General features: G+C 40.8%; 1 protein-coding gene across 2 annotated transcripts in view; it reads left to right on the top strand.

Annotated features, from left to right (window-relative positions):
• The first annotated feature begins 2,647 nt into the window (after positions 1–2,647).
• CPT1A (carnitine palmitoyltransferase 1A) overlaps positions 2,648–19,458 on the top strand; it is a 38,613-nt gene continuing 21,802 nt past the window's right edge. For both annotated transcript variants that reach the window (XM_056851479.1, XM_056851478.1), the window contains exons 1-7: positions 2,648–2,798; positions 3,941–4,080; positions 11,307–11,478; positions 13,454–13,555; positions 15,626–15,763; positions 17,134–17,211; positions 18,655–18,762. In XM_056851479.1, the coding sequence (XP_056707457.1) occupies positions 2,658–2,798; positions 3,941–4,080; positions 11,307–11,478; positions 13,454–13,555; positions 15,626–15,763; positions 17,134–17,211; positions 18,655–18,762 (879 nt within the window). In that variant the 5' untranslated portion in view covers positions 2,648–2,657. The remainder of the gene's footprint in view (positions 2,799–3,940; positions 4,081–11,306; positions 11,479–13,453; positions 13,556–15,625; positions 15,764–17,133; positions 17,212–18,654; positions 18,763–19,458) is intronic.

The raw sequence follows: 19,458 nt of genomic DNA, 5'->3' as shown, positions 1-19,458 counted from the left end.
TTCCTGGCAGCAAAGAGAACTGCATTTCTAAATCAAGGCGCATGCTCTGTAACACTGTACCCTTTTACCTACTTTTCTGCATAAACACGTGACTGCTTCAGAAATGTGGAGGCAGGGAAAATGCTCCATAGCAGACTATTAAAAGCTTGTTGTAGAGCAACAGAATGATCTCAAAGGAGATATGAATAGCCCAATCCTATAAACGTTTCCTCAGAAACTTCCTCTTCAGAAGTAATTCCCTCTGAATGTAAGGGAGCTTACTCTCAATTAAACTCTGACTCTCGGGTTTATATGCATAGGGTTGCAGCCTAAGGATATTTGGATTGGGCTGATACACACGAACACACACAATTGCCTTTTATATTAGCTCACATCACACTAGGTCTGGTTGCAGAGTTAGTTCTTTCCTCTGAGGAACACACTGAAAGAAAACTGTAATATTAGTGTCTCCATTTTAAGAAGAGTCCACTGGATCAGATCAAAAGTCCAGTTTTTAGTGGCCTTTCCCCCCACAGTTTGGGGAACCTGTGAGGTTGGGATTTTTTGCCTCAGTGTGCATTATGCATCATGTTGCTGTGCTTTGAAGGGGCATGCCTCTCAGTTTATATCACAGTTGTGTTTTACAAATCTTGAATGTGTCTCTGTACGCAAGGGAGCACCATGGATACTCTGAGATTTAGTAAGGGTGAAGTGTTCAGTTTTTAATACCAAGAAGAAGCTGCATTTTTAGTATCAGTATCTTGAAGTTCTAGTTGATTATCACATGTATAACTTTTAATTTTCTTGCAAACATGAGCATACTTCTCTGTAACTTACTGCTGAAAATGTTTGATTTCCCATTTCTGAGCACCGTCATCCCAAAAATCCTACCAATGATGTGAATAATTAGAACCTGAAACTTGCTTGAATTGGGATAAAGTCTCTGACATTATTAGTAATATAGAAATAGAAACTTGCATTTATACAGGTACAGTAAGGAAAACATTTTTAAACTGGAGCTGCTGTTTTAAAGCATTGTTTCATGGCATTACACAAGTATCCACAATTGGCACTGATTTTAACAAATACAACAAATTTGTCCTCCCACTGTACGAAGATTTGGTTTTTATACCCTACTTTCCCTCTATTGTAAGGAGTCTCAAAGCGTCTTACAGTTGCCTTCCCCCCACAGGCACCTTGTTAGGTAGGTGGGGCTGAGAGAGAGTTCTGAGAGAACTGTGACTAGCCCAAGATTACACAGCAGGCTTCACATGGAGGAGTGGGGAATCGAACCCAATTCTCCAGATAAGACTCTGTGGCATTATTAGAGTCTGCCATTCCTAACCACAACACCATGCCAGCATACTCTTATATGCATCCTTGCATACTCCTTCTTGCATCTAATTGCTTTGTTTCCCCAATATCCTCCTACAGCTTCTCTTTTCTTACCTTGTGATGTATTTTCATAGTTTGTTGCTGTTTAACCTAAAATGCAGAGATTTGTTTTAAATGCAGCTTCTAAAGATTTAGACTATTATGTAGTAGTGAAGGGAATGAGCTGTGAGTTAGGAAGTCCTTCTGTCCAGTCTCCCCTTGGCCAAGAATAGATGGCCTTATGCAAAATATTACCTTAGGCTGCATACAAATATTCTAGAGCCTGTAGAGAAAGGTGGGGTAAAAATGAAGTAAATAAATAATAAACATAGCTAAAGATGGGAGGCAGATAAATGGTAGGTTGGTGAATGGTTGAGAAGGAGACAGGGAAAGGGGAGAGGATGTGGAGGTTGCCAGGAGGAGGGAAAAAGGAAATAGCATAGGTTGTGGGATACAGGGGAAACTGAGGTCCACCCAACAAGTCCTTGAGGGTTCACTACCATGCAAGTGGGCCTGGCCCAGTGGCTGCCACCACACAATTGGGCCACAGTTTTCCAAGTAGGAGCTGCTGGAGGGGGAAGATAAAGACAGATGGGCAGATAAATGTAGGTTCACTCTTGGTAGGAAGGAAGGAAAGGAGGGTAGGTTCACTCTTGGAAGGAAGGAAGCAGGAAAAGGGTAGAGACTATGAGGGTTTTCATGAAAGGGAAAGAGGAAATAGTGGGGGAAGGGGAAATGAGATGCCTCCCACTAGTCCTTGCGGGTTCCCACTCTTGAAATAAATCAATGTGGGGTGGGCTACTGCATTTCTTCTTCAGATTGTTAATCTTTGGACCTGGTCCCTTCCATCAGTTGTGGCTGCATATTCAGACTGCATTCAATGTCTTGTTCTTCCAAGTCCAGTGGTTTTCTGACTTGCCTTGATAGTTCTCATGTGAAACTGCTGACTTGAATACAGGATTCAGACGTTCTGTATTTGTTCTGGTGTTTGCACGTTTGGGAGAAAAATCTGACCTGGTTCTTAGTGAGGTAATGTGATTGTACCAAAGCATAGCTTTTCTGTTATCTATTACCTTTGGCCAAAAGTTTCCTGTTGTTATTGTTGGCAAACTTTTTACCCTCTGTGCTAGTGATGTAATCTGAATCACAAGAATAGCACTTGGACAGTGTCATCTTTGAACATCTGTAAAAAAAAAAGACAATATATACTTGGTCTGCACAATGTAGTATTTTAGATGAATCATCTCTCACATAATAAGTGGTTATTAAAATTTATCCTTTTACCCAACAGATACTGTCTCACAATGGCGGAAGCCCATCAAGCAGTCGCTTTTCAGTTTACTGTAACTCCAGATGGGATTGATCTGCGCATGAGCCATGAAGCTCTCAGGCAGATCTATCTGTCTGGGCTCTATTCCTGGAAGAAGAAGTTCATCAGATTCAAGGTAATCAATAGTTCAGGACTGGATCTGTTCCTAGGACAAAGTATGCTCTGTGTGGGAAAACAAATGGTTCCTAAACCAATGTTAATACTATGGGGGATGTAAGGAGCATTTGCTGGGCTGTTTGGGAGGATGTGAAGCTTTATACCAATTCTTCCCTACAGTTTGTTCATCCTGAATGCCCACTAATGTTTCCCCCATCAGAATCTGATATCATAAATATGCCCAGCTGTTTTTTTTTTGGGGGGGGGCAGCTAGGAGAGACGTTGTGTGAGAGAACAGGCAGGGGAAGGGTTAAGTACCCTCCTGCAGCACACCTCTGCTAGTGGAGTCTCCTCCTATCCGTTATTATTGAATGGCAGTTGTCTGTTGAGAAAACCTGGTTTATCTTGGTAATAAGGACGCCTGCTCTTAAATATTTATTACCCTGAAAGACTGTAATTGTCTACAAATACGTTCCTGCCTACCACTTCTGCTTCTCACACCCTATTCTGTTCTGTTCACCTCAAACGTTGCAGCGTCTTCATCAGACCGCAGCTATCCTTGGTGTACTCTTGCTTCATAGCCTAGCAACAGAATATTTTCAAAGTACACTAATAGCTTGGAGACTTTTAGAAGCCCTGTCTGTTACCTTGTACACTCTTTGGCATTTAGCCCTTAGGCAGTGGGGGCAAGAGCTGAAAGAGATCAGAGAGCCCTCATGCCTCCTTCCTTCTGCTGAATGAAGTTATCAGTGTCTCTGCTGTCTCTGAGGGTCCTTTTGCTTTGCTAAAGCCTGCCTTTCTATGGCAGCAGGCAATCAGGTGAGGAGGTATGGCAAAACTGTGAATTCCTTTTGTGTTCAAGTTCCTTTGTGTCCCCCTGTGCCCCTTCCGCCCCGCAGCTCCCCTCTCTCTGTATATATTCGGGCTGCCAACTTTTCAGCAAAACTGTATTCATCCACCTCCACCATTCTTAAGAAAAAGGTTTGCTCACTTGCCCAGATCTTTCAGTTTGCTAATAGTATATAATTAAAGCTAGTATGTATTCACATGGTCAAATTTACCTATATGTTGGGATTTTTTTTTAAAACAAGATTTCTCTTGGAAATATGAAATGGGTGCTTCAGAATACATAAAACAGGTAAATATTTCTTTTCTTTCCAGAATGGCATAATCACAGGAGTCTATCCTGCTAGCCCATCCAGTTGGCTTATTGTAGTGGTGGGAGTTATGTCAACAATGTATGCCAAAATAGATCCTTCATTGGGCTTAATAGCAAAAATTAACAGAACCCTTGACACAACGTAAGTATATCATGTCTTCTTTTTCCCCTTAATCAGATTTTTCTGGTTACATGCCAAATGTTTAAACATCTTTTCCCAACAAATAGTAGCACAGGAGTCCATGGTATGGATGTTTATATATATGAAGTGAGATGTATGCCATTGGTTTGACAATTTCCCTACTTCTAGAAAATTGACAGGATCTCATCACACACCTACAACTCTCGTCCTCCTGGCTATATATACCAGTCGATTTCTGCCTTACTATTAATTTTAATAGTCATCACAGCTATCGCTTGGGTTATCTAAGAGACCCATGTCAGAATCCCCACACTGCCATTAGGCCAGTTACACACTTTCAGTCTAATGTACCTCACTGGGTTGTTGTGATGAGAATAAAGTGAAGACAAGGACAACAATGTAAGCCACTTCAGGTCAAAGGCAGAGTACAAATAGTATAAATAAATAAATAATAATAAGGGTTGGTTTTTATACCCACTTTTCTCTACCTTCAAGGAGTCTCAAAGCAGCTTACAATCGCCTTCCCTTCCTCTCCCCACAACAGACACATTGTGAGGTAGGTGGGGCTGAGAGAGTTCAGAGAGAACTGTGAGTAGCCCAAGGTCACCCAGCTGGCTTCATGTGTAGGAGTGGGGAAACAAACTCAGTTCTCCAGATTGGAGTCCACTGCTCTTATCCACTACACTGCTACATCAAATAAATGATCATCCATCAATTACACATGTGATACCAATTCCTACTCCCCTTTTCTGGATGAAGTATAATGGTTGCTTACTGGGCAGTTCTGATAGCAGCTTGCCACTGCCTGTGGGACACTGGGATTGGACATAAAATTAGCATGTGTTCACGGAGAGTGTGTGCTTACAGATGTAGGGAACAGGAGTGGAACAGTGCAGCTAGCTGGCGTCTCTCATAGCTCCAAGGTTTCAAGATCCAGTCCTTTCTCTCGTCTGCTTTAGCACTTGTTCCCTCTGGGGTGGATGTATACCTGTTTGAAATGACGGAAAAGTATCCCAAAGTGTAAAGCTGATTCACGTGAATGTACCATTTGCATGATAGGGTGATCTTATGGAAGTGATCGTACCAAACGTTTGAACTTTCACAAATCCACTTTACAGGTTGAAAAAAGTCACTTCATTAGCACCTCCAAAATGATTAGCCACTAATCAACATTCCAGGTTGTATTTTCAGTAGAGTTTCTGAGAAAAGTCCCCTGTGTCTTTCTCTGCAACAATCTGATAGTTTAGAGGCTGCATTAGTCTACTTGTGCAGTGCAAGGCAACCATTCATTCACTGGGATTATTCTTTTAAAAAGTTTTAACAGGTCATATTAACTGGCTTGTGGGTGAAAATATAGATTTTTAACCTTGTATGTTCTAATTTCTCAACATTTGGTGAAAAGTGGGAGAGCTGAGGACAGTTTGTTCACCAGGAGCAGCCATTTGTCTGGGATTTGTAAGGGGCAGCTCTGTGCCCTCCCACACCAAATTATACTAAGTTATCAAAATTCTGTGCTAAATCTTCTTGAACAATGTTAATATCCAATATGCTCAAATGATTGCATGCCTTGTGGGTGGGAATTGAAAGAGAAGTCTTGGGACTCTAGCAAAAGCAACTTTCTTCATGTGTTATATTCTGGTAAGAAAACAAAACTATCCACAAAATGGAAGGAATTATGCTTCCTGCACAGGACATGATGTACAAAGTTACTGAAAGTCTGGCAAAACTAGTACTTTTATCCCGGCTTCAACATAAAAAGCATATCTAGATGCCAGGGTGGATTGATTTTAAATAACAGCAACTTAAACCAGTATTTCTCATCTGTTGTTCAAGTGTTTGTGTGTGTATAAAGTGCCATCAAAGTGCAGTCAACTTATGGTGACCCCAGCAAGGGGCTTTCAAGGCAAGAGAGAAGGACAGGTGGTTTGCCATTGCTTTCCTCTTCAGAGTCTTCCAAGTACCTGCTTAGCTTCTGAGATCTGACAAGATTGGGCTATACCACTGGTTTCCAACCGGGGGTCCATGGACCCCCAGGGGTCCGCGAGAACTAAATTAAGGTCCGCGAAACAAAGTTATACACCCATAATAAATTAATATTTTCAATTAAAAGTTCTCTATTATAAAAATATATATTCAAATATTATTCTAAGTTTAATGTTTAACTAACAGTTATGGTTCAAGTTTATTTTCAAATTCTCGGAATTTTTATTTTGAACCTTGGGGTCCCTGCACCGAACAAAAAAGCCCTAGTGGTCCCTGGTCAAAAAAAGGTTGGGAACCACTGGGCTATACCATGCTGCCTTCCCTACCTGTTGTTCTATGGTTGCCATTCCCCCATTGGGGGCGGGGGATTCTCTGCTCTGAGCCCCCTCCCCCAGCACTTTTCAGCTGGCCCATTGGGAACTTACTAGAGGCCAGCATCGACAAGATGATGTCACTTCCGGAAGTGATGTCATCACGTCATTGACGATTGTGGAGACAATCTGGTATTTGGGCGCAAACTAGGGTAATAAAAGGCTTCTACCATAGAGTTTTTGCCCACATACCAGAGCATCCCGGCAATCGTCTTCACGTTGGCACCGGCCTCTGTTTGCCGTTTGTAAGTCCCCCATTCCCCCACTCCCCACTGGTGGCCAGCAGAGACCTGGCAACCCTATGTTGTTCAGATACTTATTAATAAATGTGCATACCAACTGGTTTGTTATAAACATAAGGATGTAATGATTTATAGCCACACACAAATAGTGATCCCATACATGGTGCTTGTGGATGCCATGGTGCACACTAATGGGTTTTCTGGTGCCCGCTTCATTCTTCCCCAAAGCAAAGAGCCAATCCTGACTTTCCTCAAACTCACTTGAGTGGGGTGTGCTTCAGAAGCACCCATGACTTTGTTTCTGCTTGGAGTATCCATTCAAAACCAGCTGCCTCTATTATAGAAGGATATTTGGCTTGGTAACTCCCAACATTTTGTGATTGGCCAAACACACCATGGCAGCCATTTTGTACGTGGGCACACTTCCCATACCAGCCATTTTGTGGATGCACCCATTGCCTATTTTCAAAAGTGCCCACAGATTCAGAAAGGTTGGAGACTTCTAGCAGTAGAGCTCATAAAGGGTATGCATTTTAAAAATATTTAACTTAATAGTGCTACTATTTTAGAAAATTGTGCAATACTGCTTATTTTTTTAGGGTAACCTAATGTTCATTACTTGAAATAGACCTCCTCTCACAACCTGCCACCATAATAGGTTTTTGTGGGCAAGAGCTGGTTGGAATCACTGCTAAAAGGTCATGTTCCTTTCCAGGATTCCTTTCCACTTTAGTCTGCCCCTTGTTCTTTGTCACATAACTGCCCTGTTCCACCCTACAAAAGTAAATAATCTCAGCCGGAAGCAAAATCAGGTAATAACAGATACTAGGCAGATGGGTATTTTGCATGAAATGGAAGGCAGATATCCATTAATAGAGTAATAAATATATGTAATTAGAGTGCTGAGCAATTTGCAGAGGCCAGGAAGTTACTAGGTATACAATAGGACTCAAAGGTTATCCAGACAGAGCAGTGGATGATCTCAGGGTAGCCACTAGTATCAAACCATAGATGTAAATAGAAAAGCAGTTATGTTCTGTGATTACCAATGAAAATATCCCCCACATTTCTCTTTCAAAGAACAGCAGCCTTTCTTAAGTTACTGAGAATATAAATTGAAGAGGGTATATATTTGTACTGTTCAGGTTCTATTTTAAACCATGTTATTTTTACAAGAGACATTCGTAGCTGAGAGAGGATTTTTTATTGATTTCATTTGTATCCACCCTCGTAGATAGCGTAGAGCTTGATATTTTAAACAATACGGACCACTGTACAAATTACTGAAAAACGTGGGACAAAGCTACCAGTAGCAACTCAGACACCCCGAGACAACGAGTTACTACTGATAATTTACTGTTTGTGTCCAGTTGATGTGTAGCATTACCTTGGGAAAATTTTTGAGTTGACTGACACACTGTGGCAAGGACATTTTGTGTGATACAGTAGGAGTTTGTGCTAACCAGATTGCTTATTTCTTTGCAAGAAACCTATAAAGAAATATTGCCAAATAAATGAAACTCATATTAGGTACATACATGTTTACAGGGGTATTCAGATTACAGGTCTAGCCTCTCTTTTATGACAACTCTCTTAGCTACTAAAATAAAAAGAGACGGGACGATTCAAAGCTGCTGTTCCCAGCTGGACATCTCCAATTCCACCATGTTTCTTGGTGGCTACATGTCTGACTGAGAAAAGCAGTCTGGTTCCCAGTTCAATGCTTTATTTCCTTGGCTATTTATACAGATCCAACCCATGTAATTTCCTCAAGCAGTGGCTAAATGCTTGCCCCCCTTTACTTTGCATATTATTTAGTCAAACTCTCCCTCTTCTTAATCAGGATTTCGTACCATGCCCTAAATGTCCCAGCCGCTTTAGAGTCTTGACTGGCTTAGGAAACTTTCCATTCCGATGTCAAAGCCTCAGTAAAGGTTCCTTAAACTTGTTTGCCAGCTTATAGCTGAGACAGTATCAGGATCCAAAACTATTAAACCATAAGAAAATGAGCAAGGGAGGCCTGTGAGATTCCAGCTAAACCCCCCCCCCAAATAAAAATGGCAACCTCAGAGAGGAAAATGGAGGCTTTGCTAAAAGATGGTCAATTTCTGCTGCAGAAAAAGTGCCTAAGTCTAGCTGTCCTCTTTGGCTTGGGTTCCTCATTACATCTCTGCTGAAGGAAGGGACTTCCTCCCTCTCCAAGGGCAGTGCAAAACCATGACTGAAATGTTGCTTCTGGGGGACATCATTAGCAGGGCAGGGGAGGAGGATGTGAGAGGTCTGCAGCGAAATGGAGGAATCTGTGAAAATCCCCCCCCAGGACATTCAGTCTTTTACTTTGTGAGGATTCAGAACTTGTTGAATGAAAGCAAATTCCTAACAATCAACTTCTGAAATCAATGTAGTACAGGAGAATAAATTCAGACCAGAACAAGATCAGATACCATTAAATATTACCTCTTTCACAATCTGTAAACAAGCTAGTACAGAAGTGTTACTGGTCAAGAGAAGTCTGATAGATTAAGAGTATAATTTGCTGTGTATCACAGCTGTTCCAGCCACCCTACATTTTAACTGATATCTCTTCCTTGTGATACTATCTGATGAGTGAGCTCATCAAAGGAGAATCTTCACTTTCTGGACCCCCTTGCTTCTCAGAAAGTGAGAGAAAAATGAAAGAAGTTGTAGGGTTTTCTTTTAAACAAACGACAACAAAATAAAACTGAAGATAAGACTTAATGCTTGTGTTTCAATGCAATTAAATGCTACCCTTCCCATAATGGAATATATTCTGTTACACATAATTTGTACAACAGTCTGTGGGAACAAAGTACTCAGTATAGTTCATGAGAACCTGTGAGAAGAACTAACATTTGTGAGGACCAAGGCTTGGTGCTTGTGGAAATTAATACGTTTTGAAATATGTTGCCTCTCTAGAATCCTGCTTAAAGAGGCTTATAAATTAAGCCTTCCTTTCTTTCTATAATTAGAACACTATTTCACACAAACAATTTCTAAGGTAAACTATCTCAAAACAGAACTGATTTCTTTTAGATGGTTTATGAACTAGAGCCTGTATTATTAGATGTATGAGGTTTGCAAACATGTATGGTTATGGAGGAAAAAAGGCCATGAAATGCAAGGAGAACAGGTTATGAGATTATTGTGTAAAATTCAAATATGGTTGAGAAAAGTACAGTGAGCATTCACAATAGTGTGTTTTGAAACATTGAAGGTCATTCTGAGAAACATTTTTCAACTTGCAGTTGCAGTGAAACAAAGATAGAGAATGATAAACAAATTATTTGGTCCATCAGTGCTAGTAATAATAACTGGCAAATTATTGTCATTGCAAGCTAGTAAGGAAACATTACAATGTTTGGTGGTTACAATCTAGCCAAAATTAAGCACTTTAAAGTCTCACTGATTTTCAGAGAAAGAACTAAATTGGTTTTAACTGTGGCTGGATTGTGCTTGGTGGATTTTTGTTTTGTTGTGCTGTATGTCTGAACAGATTTCTGTTACAGACCATACTGGATACAGTCCTTCCCATATGGGAGTGGTTCATGTGCATGGAAGGATCCCTTTAGGCCTTGGTCAAGCAGAGGGGGAGGGCTGGATGAGGATTTATTAATTAAAATGTTTATATCCTGCCTTTTCTCATGGCTCAAGGAATAACAGAGAGAATGATGTAACTGCCCCAAGAGCCCTATGGGATGGTAGGTGGGATATAAACAGTTCCTACCTGAGGAGGTCAAGAAGGCTTCCACACTATTGGCATTCCACAATTCTATAAAACTTTACTATTTGGGAGGGCAGTTCTCTAAAGAATCATATTCTAATGGAATAGTGGTTTTTTTGGAGGAAGGGATGGCTTTTATAAAGGGACAGGTGCCACTGTCTGTATATAGCATGTGTTATCTGTTTGCTGGATGTACTATCCTACGCTCAATACCTTGCTTTTATACCTATGTAATAGATTTTCTGCCCTGACCTGGATGGCCCAGGCTAGCCTGATCTCGTCAGATCTCAGAAGCTAAGCAGGGTCAGCCCTGGTGAGTATTTAGATGGGAGACCACCAAGGAATACCAGGTTTGCTGTGCAGAGGAAGGCACTGGCAAACCACCTCTGTTAGTCTCTTGCCATGAAAACCCCAAAAAGGGTTGCCATAAATCGGCTGCGACTTGACGGCACTTTACACACACAATAGATTTTCTGTATTGTTTTAACATCACGCAGAATATTCTATGCTTTGTTTCAGATTGCTGTAATCCTAGTACATTGTCTCATCCTCTTGAAAGCATTGATTTACACTGTGTAATCCACCTTGAGACTCAGTGAGAAAGGGAGACTATGAATAACATAAATAAATATGCCTCACCTGTAGAAAAACGTTGATCGAGTCCCTGGTATATTCACGTAAAGGGTGTCTGGTAACATGTTCTGGGAAAGATCTGTCTGTGATCATGAAGAGCAGCTTCCAGTTGAAGTGGATCTGGCTGCATATATGGCAACTTCATATGTTCAAAATAGTAATTGTTAATAAGAGTACATACTCTTAATTTATTTCTCTGTTTTACTTTCTCCCAATGTTTTTGGAGTGACAATGTGTGCTTTTTTTTTAAAATAGCGGCTATATGACCAGCCAAACACAGAATGTTGTCAGTGGGATTCTTTTCGGGACAGGGCTTTGGGTGGCCCTTATTTTCACAATGCGCCATACTCTAAAGATGCTGCTTTCCTACCATGGGTGGATGTTTAATGAACATGGGAAACTTTCCACAGGAACCAAGATATGGATGGTAAGGATTTTTTTATAATCTTCTATTTGAATATGGAATTGATAGAAGACTTGCCTGGTAATATCTGCCTTGTTAGAAACTTTGCTGGGGCATATTCAGTATTTTTCTTTTCAATTTCTTCTTCCTCTTAATGTTTAGTGGAAACCGCTCAGTGCTATTGGGAGGTGCCTGTTCTTTTAACGCTTCCCCATCAGTTGCTTTTTCATAGAGTGGCCCTCAACTTGAATACAGCTTAGCTACTCTTGACAATAATATTTGAATAGTTAAATGTTCATCGCTGTTAGTCTCCCCAGCAGACAGCTGTTGCGGATATCTTGAACATCATAATCAGCAGTAGAAAAGGTATCAGGAATGTCAGGCCCATAAACCAAGTCTCCCTCCAGGACCTTTGTACCTTTCCCCCATGCTGCAGCAGAGGCCCTTTTCCACTTGCTTTTGGAAAAGAGGAGCAGTATTTGGGACACTTTTGACAGGATGCATTTTGAATGTGTGTTGGGGTGGTGGCTTAATGAAAAAAATAGACAGGATTCATTAAACTATTTTATTTATTAGGCTATGTGTCTTGCAAACATTCTTTGACTGTAAAAGGGATCAGCTGAAACATGATATAATAGTATTTTGAATATTTTCACGGGGAGCAAAGTTTGTTGCAAATGAAATGTCTGATAGTTTTCCTCAGATATGATTCCAAGAGCCTTCTTATTTGAATTCAGGTTCTGTCTGAATGGTAAGGTCCAGAGTTTTATGTCAACATTGCTTGGTATTTTCATTGGCTGGATTTTTGGCATGTCTTACAAATTCAATACTTTTTAAAAAGGCTGTTCTATTATAATGCTAAGCTTGAGCAGTGTGAACAACTATGCCTAATTGTCATTTTATGTCTGGATTATGCTCCTGGATATCGGCTAGAAATTCTGTCACTGTAAAGGAAATGGAAACTGTGTGTTAAGAAAATACAGGTGCGCTGTTGCTTTTGATCTACCAGGACACACATTTTCAGATACTGGAGATACTTTAACCTAACTGGCTTACTAACAAGGTTGTAGCATTTGCTCTCACTAAGTAGTGTTTACCATTCTAGTAGGTGTCCTTCCTTGCACTACCTTTGTACCTGCGTGTTCCACATTTTTCGTTGTTTCCTTGATTAAAAAAAAATAGAGAACTGGTCATTAATAGTGTATTGACCTTTGCTCTTACTATGAGAACCACAGCATTCTACAGACATTTAGAACATTTGAATTAGTCAGATGTGCTTTGAGGAAAGGTCTTTATTATGCTGTGTTAGAAAGGGCTCCTACATAGTGACAGTCCACTGCAAAGGGTACCATTGTGAGGACACTGCTGTAAGACAAGTTGATACCATCTGCTTCATGAGTACAGGTCGCTCTGCATTGACAAGGGTGCTGCAGAGTAATAGCTGTAGGTATTTGCATGCTTATATTCTGTCATGCAAAAGCTGCAAGATGCAAACCCTTGCTGAGCAGATGGAAAGTAATTTAGGTTCCTCAAATTATTCAATTTGGAAATGAGGTTAACATGTCCTTGAAGATAACAAATTGATGTCTGAACTCACCGTTGACGGCCATGGTATAGAAAAAGGCTAAAACACACATTTATGAAACAAAGCAGTGACATTTATTCCTGCAGTCCCAGGTTCTGCAAATTTTTTATTTTCTTGCCACATGTAAAATGTGTTGTGTGTGTGTGTGAAGTGCCATCAAGTCACAGCTGACTTATGGTGACCCCTTGGGGTTTTCAAGGCAAGAGACTTTGGAGGTGGTTTGCCATTGCCTGGCACTGGGTGGGCTGAGAGAGTTCTGAGAGAACTGTGACTGGCCCAGAGTCACCCAGCAGGCTTCTTGTGGAGGAGTGAGGAATTCAACCTGGTTCGCCAGATTAGAGACCACCACTCTTAACCACTACACCACCCTGGCTCTCCAAAATGTGTAATTCTGCTTGTTATATTTCATTTCAGACACTGGTAAAACTTTTCTCAGGTCGTAAACCAATGCTGTATAGTTTCCAGACATCTCTGCCACGTCTTCCTGTTCCAGCTGTCAAAGACACAATAAATAGGGTATGTTATATAGTTTGAAACTCTCCCTTTCAACTTAAATCCAAAGGTAATCGTGACTTAAATTTGCTTTTTCTGAAAAACATGCATAAGAAAAATAATTAACAGGATGTGATTACCGGTAACTTGGTTCCAGGCTAAGTTTTGTCTGCATTCACTTACAGTGAGATCAAGGATAGCCATCTGCTAGCACACCCTTCTTTTATCTAGTGTTTATACGCCTAAAGGCAGGGCGTTCAAAGTCTTCAGATTGCTATATCTTTATCATCTATCTACATTGTGTACTTTATCATCTGTCTGCATTGTGTAATCTTCAAGTGGCATAGAGTTTTAAGATTAGTTCTTTAGCCAACATTGATCTGATAATTTCATTAGGTAAAGAACCAACACGTGATGTATTAGATGTTTTGATTTATTTATTAGATAGGAGACTAGGGTGTCCGCAGGCGGTTCTCATACCTACCACAATCCTAAATTTGCTGATCTTTTTGTGTACTCTGACCCATACATACTTTCAACAAGTCAGCAAGAAATCTAGAGGGACGCCCCCCCCCCATTATTTGTGCAGATACGCTTGGTTTGCCCTTGACTATAGCAGCAAACAAGTATGTGAGTATTTAATAGCTAATGCTAAAGTAGCAGATTTTGCTGTTGCAAAAGGAATGGATACAAAATACTTTCTTTACATCCATTTCCAAATAGTCTTTGCAAATAGGCATGCACTGCCATGTCTAGGTGTTTGCAGGAGATGCGAGAAAGGTTTCTTGGCTTGGAGGAAAATATTGGTGACATATTTTCACATTATGTTGTCGAAGGCTTTCACGGTCAGAGTTCATTGGTTCTTGTAGGTTATCCGGGCTGTGTGACCGTGGTCTTGGTATTTTCACATTCTTCAGGCTCCTTTACGTGAAAGCATATTTTTACCAGAAAAGTGTGGGTCTGCTTTGTTGCTGTTAGCCTGAGAGAGAAGTCAGTCAGGAGATCTCCGATGCCCTAGAGCAGTGGTTCTCAACCTTTTTCCGACTGTGGCCCCCTGCCGACCTTGTTTCCTTCCTGTGGCCCCCTGTCCTACTGGTAGAAAGGTAGCTATTTAAATGTTTTGTTTGTAAATAGCCAAGGAACCAAAGAAGCATAAGCAGCCACACAAAATGCACACAGCAATTTTCACCTGTGGCCCCCTTGGAATATCCTGGGGCCCCAAGGGGCCGTATGGCCCCAGGTTGAGAACCACTGCCCTAAAGCATGGCAGCCTTCAGGGCTGCATTATGTTCCTTTCTAGTGGCCCGTTGCTCTGGTGGAGAACGATCCAGGTTATTACTGAATGGTGTTAGAGGGTTTCAGCCAGCTCCCTTCTCACTGTCAGGAGTTTAAGAATTAAGGATAAATGGAAACTCTACTATATGTATTCTTCTCAAAACTTGGGATGAGAGGGAAAATGTAACCTGAGAGATACATGTGACCTAAGCGATAAAATTTCTGAATTAAATAAGATTATCTGTGTTGTATAATGCTAAGATATTATAAATAATAAAATTCAATAAGAGGCAGTTTATGATTATGTAATAGATATAAACTAATACTATATTTATGTTATTATGGTCTATTAAGAAATTGATTTGGGTTTGTTAATGACACTAAAGATGGCAGTTGTGATGCTGAAGATGATAGTTATTAAGTATTTTGGCTTAAGCATGGAAGACCAATTTAATGGATAAAGTAATCTCAGTATAATTCATTATATTCGGCTGCTTTTCTATTTTCTGTATTGTATATTCTTTTTGTATTAATGCCTTTGTATTTGTTGTATTTGTTTTTGTGTTTTTTGTATTGATTATTATAATATAATTTTTTTAAAATGAGCTTTAAGTATGACGTTGCCTTGTCCTATACCATGCTTTTGTGGCTGCCCAGCCGTCTATAGCACAGAGGTGGCTCACAAAACCAACAAACCGCAGCTCAGGGGGCACCATTTTGTTTGTCATACCTTGTAGTACAGGGTGATGCTGCTCTCTTGTAAAGTGTTTATGGGGGACCCCGCAGCACTAACACTTTATCTGTTCTTATCAATTCTAGTATTTGGAGTCGGTTAAGCCACTTATGAATGATGAGCAGTATAGAAGAATGGAAGGTCTTGGCAAAGATTTTGCGGTTACTTTGGGACCAAAACTACAGTGGTATTTAAAGCTGAAGTCCTGGTGGGCTACAAACTATGTAAGTAGATGGGGTAAATTCTTTTGTGGAAGCACACGATTTTAGGGTCTCAACACTACTTTAATTCTCCATGTCCTCCTTCATTTGAAGAGGTTACTTTTCAAAAGCAAAATATGTTTACAATTTCATTGCACCTTATTTATAGAAATTATCATTCTTATGTTGATTACAGAGGCTGATAAGGTTTGATAAGGTTTGATAGGGCCTCCTGTGGAAGGAGGGAACTTTTAAGTAACTCCACCTTACTCTGCAGGAGTACAAGCTGCAACTGCACAAGCACAACCAATGTTAGTGCTGGTGCTGGAGAAGCTGAAAACAGCAGCAACAGCTAGTATTGGACCTTGGTAAATATTTGAGCTCTTAATTTTTAAAGCGCTATTACCCTCCTTTTTCCTGTATGAGGAAATACGTAACTTGTATGCCACAGGAAAAAGCAGAGAATTCCTGATTTCCCAACTCTAACTTCCTTTCCAGCTCCAAGCAAAGCTGCCTTTTAGCTCTTGTAGGTTATCTGGGCTGTGTGACCGTGGTCTTGGTATTTTCTTTCCTGACGTTTCGCCAGCAGCTGTGGCAGGCATCTTCAGAGAGGAGTAACACTGAAGGACAGTGTCTCTCAAACTGTAACACTGAAGGACAGTGTCTCTCAGTGTCTCTTTCAGTGTTACTCCTCTCTGAAGATGCCTGCCACAGCTGCTGGCGAAACGTCAGGAAAGAAAATACCAAGACCACGGTCACACAGCCCAGATAACCTACAAGAACCAATGAACTCTGACTGTGAAAGCCTTCGACAATATTCTGCTTTTTAGTGTTTGCATGCATCTCAAATATCATTTTATAACTTAGGTTATTCAAAACAAAAATGTCTTCGCTTGCTGGCGGAAGACAGCAGTAGAGGGAGACAGGTGACTCTTCCTGGGGATGAAGTTCCAAAGTTTTGGTGCCACGATAGAGAAGGCCCTTGACTGCATTTTAAAACTTCTCAAAAGAGGCAACTTTGGGAGATGACAACATGATACTCTGCCTGTCTTCCAACCTGTTTCTCCCCTCCATCTTTCAGTTATTAAGAAATATACACTCAGCTGTGCTACATAATTCTCCACATTCATAGTGAAAAGGACTGATGGCCACTCATTTGACTTGATGAGGGTGATTAGCATTTAGTATTTTTCATTTTCAAGAGCCAGTAGTGCAGTCCTAAGCAAAAGATTTAAGTTGACTTCAGTGGACTTAGTACGGTGTAACTGTTTAGGATTGCACTGTAGATGCCTAATACATTTGAGACTGTGTTGATATTCTAATGACCAGAGGCTGTTATTTAACTGGTGGCAGTTCTTGATTTGAGAGCTAGATCCTGTTTGTTCTTGTTGTAGGTTAGTGATTGGTGGGAAGAATACGTGTATCTTAGAGGACGTGGCCCAATTATGGTTAACAGTAACTACTTTGCAATGGTGAGTAAATGAACCTATTTTGGGGTGATTATCATACTTCCCATGTAGAGAAAGATGGCAAGGATCCATGCTCGTCTGGAGAGCAACTTTGGGGGGAAAGTGCTTTTTATTACGATCAACCAAAATATTACAAAACTATGTTACTAAATGGAGTCCCGCTCCTCCCCTTTTTTGATCTCTGCCTCACAAGAGACCTACCCATGTGTTTAATTTAGTACTAGAGAGACTGCTGCTTTTCATATTCACCAAGCAAATAGTGTAATTTTTTTCTTCATTCCTGTTGAAACGTGACAACTTGTTTTATACCTAGCACCATCTAACTAATCCAATTTAGTCTTAACACATCTGCTTTTCCATTTTAAAAATAAATCTGCAAATTTTGGCTTTTCTACCATGTCATGAAACAGTGTATTTTCCCTTCTCTTCCTCTCCTAGCTTTTTTTGTACTGAACATCCAGTCCGATGCGGTCTTGATGGCTTGCCTGATATTTTGGTTGGTCCTATTAAAAAGAACTATGTGGTTTGTGTTCTTGGTGTACTTGCCATGGAGTCATTTCCTGTGTCAGTCTACCACTTCTCATGAGCATACAATTAAGCCTGTATATGACTCTAAATTATACTGTATGCCCCATGTCAACTGCCTGAATTGGGACCTGTAGAGTGGAACATGTCATTTTTTTAAACACATGGTGAAGTCACCCAGTACTGCTTAAAAATAAAATTATTAGTTTTAAAGTGGAAATAAATCTTTTTAAGGCCTGTTTAGTAAATGCCATAGGGGACCACAATCCTATCACTAGCTGCAACAGATATTAAGAATATATAATAAGTACATGACTAGCTACAGATTATGAAGTAAAAGAACAGAATCACAAGAACAGCTGGTGTAGGAAGAACTTTCTGACAAGTTAGAGCTGTTCCTCAATGGAACAGGCTTCCTCGGGAGGTGGTGGGCTCTCCTTCTTTGGAGGTTTTTAAGCAGAGGCTAGATGGTCATCTGTGAGCAATGCTGATTCTGTGAACTTAGGCAGATCGTGAGAGGGAGGGCAGGAAGGGTTATGTAATTGTTTGGCTGTCATGGCCCTTTCTTACATGCCCAGGGTAATACTGATTGCTACTTTGGTATCAGGAAGCAATTTTCCTCCAGGTCAGATTGGCCAGAGATCCTGGAGGGTTTTTGTTGCCATCTTCTGTGCATGGAGTAGGGGGTCACTGGGGGTGTGGGAGGGGAGGTAGTTGTGAATTCTTGCATTGCACAGGGGGTTGGACTAGATGACCCTAGTGGTCCCTTCCAACTCTATGATTCTATCAAGAGCTGTATAAAATGAAAACAGGCACATATGGAATTTTGCAGCAGTAGGATCATGTACATTTATGATAGATTTTGATCATGGACACAATATGAATCCACTAACATAAATTCCTGTTCTTTTCATCCTGTAGGATTTCCTATATTTTACTCCCACCTCCGTGCAGGCAGCTAGAGCTGGCAATGCTATCCATGCCATCTTGCTTTATAGAAGAAAACTTGACAGGCAACAGATCCAGCCAGTATGTACATTTTCCTTATATAGTTACACACTCAGTCTTGTACATACAGTGTCTGCTACCTGATGAAGTAACTGAGGGCCAGGAGCAAGGCCTCATTCTGTCCAATGCAAATGCCATAGACTGTATGCAAAGGTCATGCAATGCTGGCAGTTGGGTTCTTCCACTGGCGGGGAGAGGTGGTTTTTTTTAAAAAAAACACAACCCATGCACATTATGCCCACAGCTATTCCTGGACATTCCCTGACCCCAAGGGGCAATGTTTGGGTGGTGCAGAAGGCTGCAGCAGGTGGAGGGGAGGTGGGAAAGTTGCATTCTACACGGATGGAGCTTTACTCGTTGGTTGGATACAACTCAGTGTGTGCAAGGCATTATTTTCTAACCTTAGTTAAAATTGCTTTCCATAGTGAAAAATAGGAGATTAACTGGGAATCAACTGATGCAAACAAAAACTGGCTTCAGGGGCAAACCAGCGGGGCTACTGTTCTGGCCACCTTGATTATAGAATGCTGCTATTGTCTACCTCTGACTCAAGGTGACTTCCTATCCGATCCACCTGATACTAGTGAAGTTCCAACACTGTCATTATTTAATCCTTTGATTGCTTTGGAGGGACTCTGGTGTGCTCATGCACTGCTCTTGATCCCTGCAGTTCACATGGCACCTGCTAAAACCCTACTTCTGAGCCTAGGAAGAACA

This window comes from Euleptes europaea, chromosome 6, assembly GCF_029931775.1.
Source record: "Euleptes europaea isolate rEulEur1 chromosome 6, rEulEur1.hap1, whole genome shotgun sequence".
In the NCBI taxonomy this organism is placed as follows: Eukaryota; Metazoa; Chordata; class Lepidosauria; order Squamata; family Sphaerodactylidae; genus Euleptes; species Euleptes europaea.
Note: the sequence above shows the minus strand (reverse complement) of the source record. Positions and strands in the feature narration are given on the sequence as shown.